This window comes from Sinocyclocheilus anshuiensis, unplaced genomic scaffold (assembly GCF_001515605.1).
Source record: "Sinocyclocheilus anshuiensis isolate Anshui unplaced genomic scaffold, SAMN03320099.WGS_v1.1 scaffold227, whole genome shotgun sequence".
Lineage (NCBI taxonomy): Eukaryota > Metazoa > Chordata > Actinopteri > Cypriniformes > Cyprinidae > Sinocyclocheilus > Sinocyclocheilus anshuiensis.
In genome coordinates, this window is record NW_015549590.1 from 2,036,028 (window position 1) to 2,048,087 (window position 12,060).

Sequence of the window (12,060 nt, forward strand, 5' to 3'; positions counted from 1 at the left end):
AAAATGACCAGCCTTATGACAATAGCATAATGACAAATTAATAAGCATTATTTGTAGGCACTGGGAGCACCACAAGTATAATAAGGTTGGTGGTGGGGAATCCCAAAAAATAACAAAAATTATAATTATTCAAAATTATAAAGTTATTATATGCTGCGTGAGCAAAGTCAAGTTTTAGTCCAATGTGATAACATTAGCATTTTCATGAAAAAGAAAATCCTCTTTGGATTTTTTTCTAGAACTTTTTAATCATATAAAGAACCTTTTTTCCACTATAAAGAAATTTTTGTGTAATGGAGATGTTCCATAGACATTAAAGGTTATTCATCGAACCATAAATGCCAATAAATATATATTTTTTAAAGAGTGGGTTAAAGCAGCTGAAGAACGAGGGGAAAAGTATGCTGGAGAGCGAGAGACGAGGTGTGTAAATTCTTCATGGTCAGTGTGGCTGTTTTCCTGGCAGTACCATGGAAGTGTCAGGAATAGGAATGCAGTTTTGATGCAGAGAGCCTCATGAATAGTGCATGACTGGCGGAGAGAGCAGAGAGGAGAGGCCTGTCTGCTTCTCTTATGTAATCACATCCCTCCCACTGCAGCAGCACACGCAGTCCGGGATTCCCTCCTGCAAGAGATAGGCGAGGCGGAGGAAAAAAGGACGAGTAGAATCATGAGGGATGGAAAGAAATAAGGTTAAAGAAATTATAAATCAGACATACAGATAAAACATAGGGATATTACAAATCAGCAAGCATGAAGGTGTTACGTAACTGCAAATTCATATGTAGGTTACACTGTAATATGCAGCTCATTTTTTTTTTCATTTTAGAATTTAAAGTATTACATCATATTCTTTTCTCAGGGCAAAACACAGGAGTCAAAGTGCAGATGATTAATGCATTCAAAGAGGATTGTGCTTTCTGCCCTGGATTATATCTATAAATTAAACATATACACATAGTCTAGTGCTCGATATGTGATACAGCATTTGAAAGATGCAGAGAATTATCACATCAAGAGCTTCTTCTATGCATTCATGTCCTTCAGTGAACTCAGCACTGTACATATGTGTGTGTTCCTCTGAGCATAGAGCTATTATCTGAGCACATAAACAGCTCTTGCATAACGTCTCCCTCGCACATGCGCTTCAAACGTCCCCAATCAGGCTCATTTGCTCCAGCACTCTCACAGAGATCAAGCCACTTTCTCCAGAGGTCACTGCAATTATCAAACCACACACACATGAAGTCACGTACAAAGACCTTTAGGTAAGGCTGTGCTGTGGGCTTCAACATAGCAGGTTATTATGCAGAATGTCTGATAATGTCATATTATATTTTACCTTGACGTAGTAGTTCACGTTCATTTGACTTTCAGCCCGGTCCAGCAGACATATACTGTATATATTTCATCGCTATGAGTAGTGCGAGTCAGAATGTTGACATTTTATGATAAAAGATGATATAGTGAAATGCAATTGGGGAATGATGTAAAAATGTAAGTGGGATGATGGCTTTGATAAACTCATATCATTGGAATGTAGCTAGAATCGTTTTCCACACAGACAGATGATACATATAGAAGCTTAACAAAGAGATGAAGAGAAAAAGCACTTATAAAGAAAGCTGTAGATGTTGTTCTTATTCCAATTGCTGTCGGTGGTGCTGAAACTTTGGAAAGATAGTAATTGACTGAAATACATTAAATAGAGATGAATGATATTTTTGTACAATATCAAAAAAGTTTTTTATGTGTCAGTATGTATGCTGTGTGTGTGTGTGTGTGTATATATATATATATATATATATATATATAGTACATAATAAATATATACATTACACAATCATGGAAACAAACTTTTATTTTGGATGTGATTAATCGCGATTAATCATTTGACAGCACTTATATATATATATATATATATAGGGTTAGATGAGGAAAGATTAAGAACAATATGCATTTACTTTAAAATTGTAACATATTTAAGTTTCACGTGCAGGATGATGAGGCATCAGCCAATGTGTTATTAAGGGAAATTAATATATTTGCTAATTTAGTTGTTACAGCACAAAAAGTAAAATTATTCAAAGATGCACATATTTTTATTGAAGATCCATCATAATTGCAACATTATGAATGTAAATTGAATGATTTCACTCAGCCTATAGGTTTTAATAAAAAGCAAAGTTGAAATGTATATCTTTTTACTACAGAACTATACTTTTTACTCCACAAATCTAAAAACATTGATGTTTCCACAAATCCCCCATTAAGAATTGAACAAATGAAGTGACAAAATTAAAAAATGAGTAAATTTAATGAGTTGAGGTGAGATTTTTGTGCCGTCTATGTTCAAAAGAAAAAAAAAGAAAAATGATTATCTTTCTTCAGGGGGCATCATTCCACATCTTACCCCATCTCAGCTGTTATTTTTAATCTAACATCATCTAATGCTTGAAGTTAATCTTTTAAATATCTAATTTAATAGAAAATCTCAAAATAAACACATTTTTGTACATGACACTGTACATTAGTATTGTGATGCCTAAATTCACTTGTAACATTTATGATTGATTTTTGTTTTTAGTGTTTTATTTTGAGTTAGACAAAATAGTATTTTTGGCCATAATATGAAAATATTGGTGCATTCCTTAAAATATTTGTTTATAAAATAAAGATATATTTTTATATATGTAAACTTTTTACATTCTAAAAAAGCACATTTACACTGAGAATTTGCTGCTTTCACTTTTTGTTCATAAGATTTGTAAATGTCTAGAAGTTATTTGGTGTGTGAGGTCTCTATAGTGTGTTACTTGGGTCCCCCGAGGGCTTGTCTTCATTATGCTGGATGCTCTGTGAGCTGCTGTCTGTCCAGTTGGCTGCAGCCTGCAGTGCTACAGAACTGTCTGTGTAAATTAATTAGAGTGTGCTGGCTAATGAACAAGAAGAAAGGGCCACAGAGAGGAAATAATGGGAGTGCATAGAGCAGCAGCATAAGAGATGAAATGTGTTGTACTTGCTGCTGTGGAACAGACTTCTCATTAGTTCATTTCTGCTTACAGAGCTAACACACAGACCTCTTGATTGGTTGCAGTGCAGTATGTATATACAGCAAAGACATTCTTACCATTTCTGTCATTTTTAGCGATCCTTACTTAATCCCTCTCACACTCACATATATATAGACATCACACATATATATTCATCAAAAATTATATACATTTAATATACAGGGATTTACTAATATGTGACCCTGGACCACAAAACCAGTCTTAAGTCGCTGGGGTATATTTGTAGCAATAGCCAAAAATACACTGTATGGGTCAAAATTATTGATTTTTCTTTTATGCCAAAAATCATTAGGATAATAAGTAAAGATCATGTTCCATGAAGATATTTTGTAAATCTCCTACTGTAAATATATAAAAACTTAATTTTTGATTAGTAATATGCATTGCTAAGAACTTAATTTGGACAACTTTAAAGGAGATTTTCTCAATATTTTGACTTTTTTTGCACCCTCAGATTCCAGATTTTCAAATAGTTGTATCTCGGCCAAATATTGTCCTATCCTAACAAACCATACATCAATGGAAATCTTATTTATTCAGCTTTCAGATTATATATATAAATCTTAATTTCAAAAAAATGGACCCTTATGACTGGTTTTGTGGTCCAGGGTCACATATTAAAATTATATACAATTTGAAGTCTATACTAATTTGTGGAAATTAAAAAACAAAACAAAAATCTATTGTTTCAATTGTTATAAGTGAATTTTGACATCACATTATAATGTACATTATGACAATTTTTTTGATTAATTTGCCAAAGATTATATTGACATTATCAAATTACTAGTATTTTTTAAAGATAAACCTTTAAGTGAGCCTTAGATGATGGCAAAACTAATCAAACTAATAAAATGAACACCATTTTATACACCATTGAAAAGTTTGGTGTTATTAAAGATTTCTTTTTCCAATAAATGTTCTTTTGGAACTTCTTCAAAGAGCAAAAGATTATTATTCAGAAATAAATAAAAATAATGGTTTCCACAAAAATATTAAGCAGCAGAACTGTTAACTGTTATACACTGTTAATAATAAATGTTTCTTGAGCAGCAAACCAGCTTATTAGATTGATTTCTGAAGGATCATGTGACACTGAAGACTGGAGTAATGATGCTGAAAAATCAGCTTTGCATCACAGGAATAAATTACATTTTTAAAATATATTCAGAATTTTTTTTATTTAATTTGTAATAATATTTAACAATATTACTGTTTTTACTTTATTTTTTATAAAATAAATACAGCCTTGGTGAGCCTAAGATACTTCTTTCAAAATTATTAAAAAATCTTACCAACCCCAAAAGTTTAAACAAGGTATCCAAGATTGACATTATAATATTCATATCACAATATCTTAAAGGATCAAGAGTATCGATATCCATATTGTGAACTGTATGGATCTACTGCTCTATAATAGAATGTTGTAATATAAACACACTATATTATTCTAGGGAACTCGGTCTTAGTCACAAAGCTGTCTACCACCATATTGATTCATTACATGGAACTGCTTCACAAGGTAGACACCATGTCTTGACTCTGCAGGCAATTAAAGAGCAGATTTTTTGAGGGGTAATTCATCTCGGTCCAGAGGAAGTGATATAGTTGGCTACATCACTGGCTCAACTACATGCCAGCACCAGCCAGGAAACCATCAAAAAACAACATCCGTTCCCCAGTGCAGCGCTATTTGTCACCTTCTTACAACACAGTCCTCTGTTAAATGCTGTTTTACTTTTGTTCATGCTGGAAACAACACAAAAGTGCTCCAACAACAGCAATGAAGTCGAACAGTTTTTTTTATTCCCACATGGTATCAATCTGATCCCTCTTTCGCTTCAGTATTTGATTTTGTGGGCACAATATGACTATTTAATATCCCAATTCCAAAAGTAAGTAGATTAAAATAAGATGTAAGAGGCCATTAGAACAAACTGAATTGGCAAAGAGAAAGATGAGAGCAGTTGCCCGGTGAACAGCCTGTAGAATGATAATACAATTACAGCGATCGAAGTCAACAAATAAAGCACAAAGACACATTTTAAAAGTATATCTTAATATAAACATTTTATTCAGTGCATTGTATGTACACAACAAATAAGAAACAACTTGAATGTACGTGGCAGAGTGCCAGTCAGTACATACATGTTGTTTGTCAGTTTTATCCTGGTAGTTTGGAACATATGATGCAGGGCGGAGTTAATACACATAGCCTACATCATGCAGCTCTATTCCTCACCTCCCTGCAGTCTCCCATGCAACAGATACTGTATGTTCATCTAAAAGAAGAAAGAAACCCAGAAAGAAACAGAAGAGAGAAGAACCCCCGTGTAGTATGTATGACGTTATGTTGCCCGAGGGAAAGGATATATATACTGTACTGCAGGCCACAAAAAGGGTCCTTATTGTACACAACATGATTTGTACATGCCCTGTACAAGATTTTTTTCCCCTCATTTTATTTTCACTTTTACAAATTAGACATACCCTAAAAAATTCAACCAACTTAAGTTCCACAGTATCATTTTTTTGTTTGCTCATTTAAATAGAAAATTGTCACCACCATAAATTACTTACACACAAAACGCAGTCCAGGTGGGAGTCCCGCCATGTCTCGGAAATCACCAGCAACGGTGACCAGCATTGACCAAAGGACAGTCGACATGGCAAAAACACAAGCACAAAGACTAAAGGAACTCAGAAAACAGACAACGGGACGCAAAAGAGACGAAAGGGGTGACATCGAACAGCCCTCGTGAACCACACATCCATCTCCTCGAATACTGAAACCTCTCACTAATCAGAAAAAGCTTCCTGTCATGCGTAAATATGTACCGGTGTGGTCTGACGGCTCGAGGGAAAAACTCTCACAGTTCTGTCTTTGGTGCGCTAGATCTCCAGTCACGGTTAAATCTCGAAAACACTGATTTGGGGAAGAACAAGAGGAAGAGAAAGTAAGAAAAGCTCACAGCTAATTCAAACAATTAGCAAGCCCTGGCCACTTGCTTCTGAGAGGCTCAGCTTCACTCATCATGTGAGCAGAACGCAGGCTTTATATTCCCATGCTAGAGAGCAAAGCTCTCTGAGCGAGTGCACAAGAACGCAGGAGCCCCCCACGCACCGGGATGGGCGCTTCTCTATCGCTTCACACTCAGGAAGCATGGAGGACAGGGGTGCCTTCCTTCCACCGCACCCGTGCAGCTAAAACCCTCACTGACTGCCCTAAACTCTTAACAAATGCATTACTTGATCAGGACCTACGATGCTAGGAAATGAACCTTGATGGCTGACGTTCAACTGCAACGCAATGTCCCATTGTAAGAAAGGCTACAATTTCTGTTTCACATGGAAAAGGCTATTATAGTGGTGATCAAGAAAAAACAAACAAGCTAAACAGAACAAAAAAAACGAGCTAATTATAAAGAAGTCCACTCAAATGTTACTCTAGTTTGCAAGTGGTTATGTTATGTTTCATGTTGTCCTAATCGCTGAGAGCTTTTTGGAGAGAAGTCTGTGTGAAGTCACAAGCTTTCAGAGGTTTTGGTGAAGGCGAAAGGTAGCGGGCCGGGCTACGTTGACTCGTTCTGACTCACAGCTTTGCCCCCGTTCAGCACAGCGGAGGCACTCCGGCTCTTAGTGGGTGTGCCGCTACCAGAACGTGAGAACTCGGTTAGGTCGTGCAGAGAGGGTTCCCTGTACATGGCCACTGAAAAACAGTAAACAAAGAAAGAGCGTGTGGTTAGTAAAAGCATCCCACATGTTATGTTAGATGTGCACAGAGGAAATGCTAATGGGATGCAAATGTGCTTGTTTACTTCATGAAAGCCACTGATTAAATGTGAACAGGCTGAACATTTTTCATCAGTTTTAGTAAACAGAATGTTCGCAATAAATTTTTTTTTATGTTTTTGTATTGTGTTTGTGTATTTACCCATTTGCAATTTAACCATTTTCTTATTAAATATGCACAGAAAATGTCAACCTTTAACTAGTGGTTGGTAATTGTCTAAGCCTTTATTTATCAAAAAACAAAAAGACAGCAGCAAAATCTGAAATCAGGGCTCTATACCTATTATAAAATATGAGATGCTGCGTTTACAATATGACAAATATATACACTACTGTTCAAAAGTTTGGGGTCAGTAAGCTTTTTTTTAAAGAAATGAATAGTTTTATTTAGCTATGACGCATTTGTTCAAAAGTGACAGTAAAAGACATCTGGCTTCTGAACGATCACGTGACACAAAAGACTGCTGAAAATTCAACATTACCATCACAGGAATAAATTACATTTTAAAATATATTTTACATTGTAATAATATTTCACAATATTACTGTTTTTACTGCGGTTTTGATCAAACAAATACAGTCTTGTTGAGCATAATAGACTTCTTTTTAAAAAACATAAAAAAACACTTTTGAACAGCCGTGTACATGTATAACTTATTTTGAGTACGTTTTGGTAATTGATGTTGCAAAATATTACTCTATACAGTAAATAAAGTCAAAATTGTTAAATTGTTAGACAATCCCACCGAGTTACACAAACAGGGCAAAACCACTGCGATTAGAGTAGAGCAGAACAGACTGTGAAAAGCGATTATGAGAGAATGTGAGTCGAGCAGAAAAGGTTCTGAGAGGCACCTTTCACTCTGTGTCTTAACTTTTCAACAGATACATTTGTTTTAGGGAGCTAATATCTCTGTCTTGCTGTATAGAAAACACAACTCCTGCTATCTGACACAAACGTCAGACTCAAGCACTTCAGACAGCACTTTCACATCACCACTCCAGAAATCCACTAGGTAGCCAATGTGCTAAAATTCATCCGTCTGATCGTCTTAACGATGGATGTGCAGTGCAGGGAGCATCACAAAGACTTCCTTTAACCTCACACAAAGCTTCTTCTGCCTGCAACATGCAATCGATACAGCACTTAAGTGGAAAGCTCTACGAATCGATAGTTGACGTATTGGTTGTCCAAGTGAGTGTCGAGCTTCTGGCCAGAGGGGTGCAGGAGTCTCAGAGACCGGTGGCCAGGTCATTATTAGTGCACTCTATAGAGCTTTCTCTGGGCTGTCACATACCTGCTCATCAAATCTTCTGGACCAGTGTGCTTTAAAGTGTGACTGCGTCAATATGGCAATACATGGTTGAAGTGTTAAGCACTTTTAAATGTTTAAAACATTTTTTCTAATTAAAGTAACTGAACATGAATGAGGCCCCAAGCTCAGTGATTATCGATGCAGATACATCAGCCGTATGATGCCTTGTTCTTCGGCAATGGTAATGATCGTACAGGCTTTATATGTGTTTGCACTCTGGACAGAGACTACAGTACTTTGTGAGCCGAGAGCTGGCAGCCGAAGCCATGTTCACAGCGAGGAGACAGATCCTTAATTGGTCCTCTGGAAGAACACTGCTGGAGAAGGCGGCGAGCAAAATTCCAATTCTCTCTTTCTTCAAAATTACATAACTCTCCTCAACAACAACTAAACTCATAACTGACACAAGCGTCGCTTTTCTACATGAAAGATTATGGTAACACTTTGCAATAACATTTAATTTGTCAACACTAGTTAATGCACAAGGTTGACAATTAACTTTTCACAGCATTATTATTCTAGGTTAATCTTAATTCTTTATATACTTATTGATCACTGTTCATTTTCATCTGTAATACATTAATGTACATTAATTTAATTTAGCTTGAAATATAAATATATTTTATACTACAGTTTAAAAGGGACAGTAAGTATTTTTTAATAATACTTTTTTTTCCAGCAAGGATGCATTAAATAAATCAAAAGTAAATATTTTCATAATGTTCAAAAATATTTCTATTTCAAAGAAATGCTGTTTATACATGAAATGATTCCAAAAAAATGATCACAGTTTCCACAAAAATATTAAGGAGCACAAGTTTCAATATTGATAAAATTGTTTCTTGAGCAGCAAATCAGCATATTAGAGTGATTTCTGAAGGATCATGTGACACTGAAGACTGAAGTAAAATGGAAAACAATTTTTCAATTGTAATAATGTATCAAAATATTGCTGATTTATTGTATTTTTAAAATCAAATAAACACAGCCTTGGTGAACATAAGACACTTATTGGAAAAACATTAAACAAAATCTTACTGATGCCAAATTCTGAACGGTATTTAAAATTTAACATTAACCTACATGTAGACTAGTAAATGCTGTAAAAGTATTGTTATTTTATATTAAACTACTGCATTATCGTATGTGAAAGTGACGTTACATGTGGCCAAGTATGGTGACCCATACTCGGAATTAGTGCTCTGCATTTATCCCATCCAAAGTGCACACACACAGCAGTGAACACACACACACACCGTGAACACACACCCGGAGCAGTGGGCAGCCATTTATGCTGCGGCGCCCGGGGAGCAGTTGGGGGTTCGGTGCCTTGCTCAAGGGCACGTCAGTTGTGGTATTGAAGATGGGAGAGAGCGCTGTACATTCACTCCCCCCACCTACAATCCCTGCCGGTACGAGACTCGAACCCACAACCTTTGGGTTATGAGTCCGACTCTCTAACCATTAGGCCACGACTTCCCCCATGTTAAGTGTTAATTAATGTATCATAAAATGTAACCAATATTTTCATGTATTTACACACGTTTTAAAACACCTGACTAAATTTAGGTGAAGCATCTAAATTATTGAATGTGTGACTATCTTAGTCTTACTACTTAGCTACTGTAAAAGGAAAAAAAATGGCTTCCCAGTAAACATACTTAAAACAAGACAGCAGTTACTTGAGAGGCAACTTGCTTGGGACTTTTATTCAGAGAATGTATCTTGAATAGGTGTATTTTACATTGCTATTTCACCTTTTTAAGCATAAATCTCACTCAATGGCTGTGCACTGGCCTCTGAAATCAGCTCTAGTAAAGCATCTCCGCAGTGAATGCAGTGTGGAGCCAGTAGCACCAGACTGTCCTTCCAAGCTAATGCATTACTCCTTACACTACCAACACTCACCATTATCCTCTCACCACACTACAAGCCTCTTTAGAAAAAGGAAATGCATTTTCAAGGGCTAAGGCATTTTCTCTGAGAACAAAATGTTTCTCAGCTGCTAAGCCTCCATTTTTAATTATAATCAAATAAAATACCTTGTTTTAATTCTTTAAGCAATGAAAAGCGTTACTGATTTTTGTAAGTAGCTGAATTGCATGACATTATCAGACATTATGTTCAAAAACTAATTTGTGCAGCATGAGTCATTTGATAAGTTACTGCTTAACATAAAAACAAAGCAGCTCATAGTTTGGAGAACCGCCTCATCTTCATTAAGAGAGAAATCCTAATTATGCGTCTTTACTAAATGACGAGCAAGGCATTAAAAGTCAATCTAAAAGCAATAAAACGAAATGTTTACCTTGAAATTGGCACATGCTCAGGAATAAATGTAATATTTATGCGTAGAGTCTCTTAATGGTTTAAAATGTAAGCTTTCATTCATTCTTTTTCCAAAGCAACAAAAACAACAACAAGAAACTTCCACAGAGTTTGGATTAGTGCTTAGAGCGCACTCTCTCTGTGTTCGCTGACAAGAAAATATGCAGCCGGCAGATGAAAGCCACAAGGAACTTTGACAATTGCACAAAGCTCTGTTGTGTTCTGCTCTGAGATGGCTGCCTTGGCCTGGATGGAAGGGTACAGCGCTGTTTGCTGTCAAAAGCTGCTTTATCATTCCAGAGCCTTCTGCCACAGACAACGCTTTAAACTGTCTGATTGTGCTGGCGTCTGCAGCGCTCCTTACGGACTCCACTATCCACACCTCATCATCTCAGGAAAGAGCCTGAGACCAGCGTTCCCCTCAGACGGTGGAGGGACAATGGAAGGGCAGATTGTGTGCTCACTTGTCCGGAGCCTGTAGTTTAGAGCATTCATTGGGGCACATATAATGGAATTCCATTTTGACAATGAAAAAAGATGCAATATATAATAGATGCCTTGTGTTATATTTCCTGTCTGGTAGATGAATCATCAGGGTTCCCACAAACTAACAAACGTCTTTTCCAGGCATTCATGATTATGAGAAGCTTTTTATAGAGCTTGCACTCATTTTTAGTCGATTAAATGTTTTAGAGCTGGATACTGACTTTCAAAAATCATTTCATACAGCAACTTAACTGCGATAGCAATAAGAGTGACTACATAGTGTGTTGAGGTAGTGACTTACCTTTCAAAGGCTTGGGGAGGAAGTGTGCAGCGGGCTTGTTCTTTTTCACATGGTTGCCCTTCATGATCTCTCCTTCCTTGTTCAGGCCTAGGTACCAGCCCCTGCCCGACTGCTGCTGTCTATAGATCATGGAGGAGTACGTCACGTAGTAGTTCTCAAACACTGACTCCTTAAACTTGCACTCTGGTGTGAAGTGTTCCTGAAGGGCAAAGGAGGAAAGAGAAAAAGATGCAAGATGAGATTTAAAATTTAAAATCCTTTACGTGACACAGTGGATAGTAAGAAGTAATATGGTGATACAAATATACACAAAAGCAGTGTCTAGAGAGTAACTGTAAAATAATTTTATTTCTCAGGTTATTATGCAAAGACAACTATAAGCCATTTTATAGACCGATATCCCTGCAAAAGTATAAAACATAACAACATCAACCAATGGCATGAGTTTTGGGGTGGAACTATCTGTCTGTCCAACCAATGGCAGATGAGGGGGAAGGAGGAAAATCTGTTTGAAAACCATGGTTATTATAATTAACTAAAACTAAAATCAACAAAAAAATGTTTTTAATAAAATAAATATGAACTGAAATAAAATATACAAAGAATATTTTATTTCATGTAGAATTAAAGACATCTTTCACTTGTTTTCATTTAGTTTAACTTATTGTATTGTATTGTAAAATAAATAAAATTGAGATAAAACAAGAAAAAAAACTAAAATTGAGATAAAATCAAGAAAAACTATATAGGCAAATAAAAAAAA

The 12,060-nt window shown here is 36.0% G+C and overlaps 1 protein-coding gene across 1 annotated transcript in view; it reads right to left on the reverse strand.

Moving 5' to 3' along the window:
- Positions 1-5,530: 5,530 nt before the first annotated feature.
- The window catches only part of LOC107658011 (fibroblast growth factor 13), a 33,050-nt gene continuing 26,520 nt past the window's right edge, over positions 5,531-12,060 (reverse strand). The window contains exons 5-6 of the mRNA XM_016446387.1: positions 11,298-11,554; positions 5,531-6,783 (exon numbers count right to left, since the gene is read on the reverse strand). Coding sequence (XP_016301873.1) covers positions 6,647-6,783; positions 11,298-11,554 — 394 coding nt within the window. The 3' untranslated portion in view covers positions 5,531-6,646. The remainder of the gene's footprint in view (positions 6,784-11,297; positions 11,555-12,060) is intronic.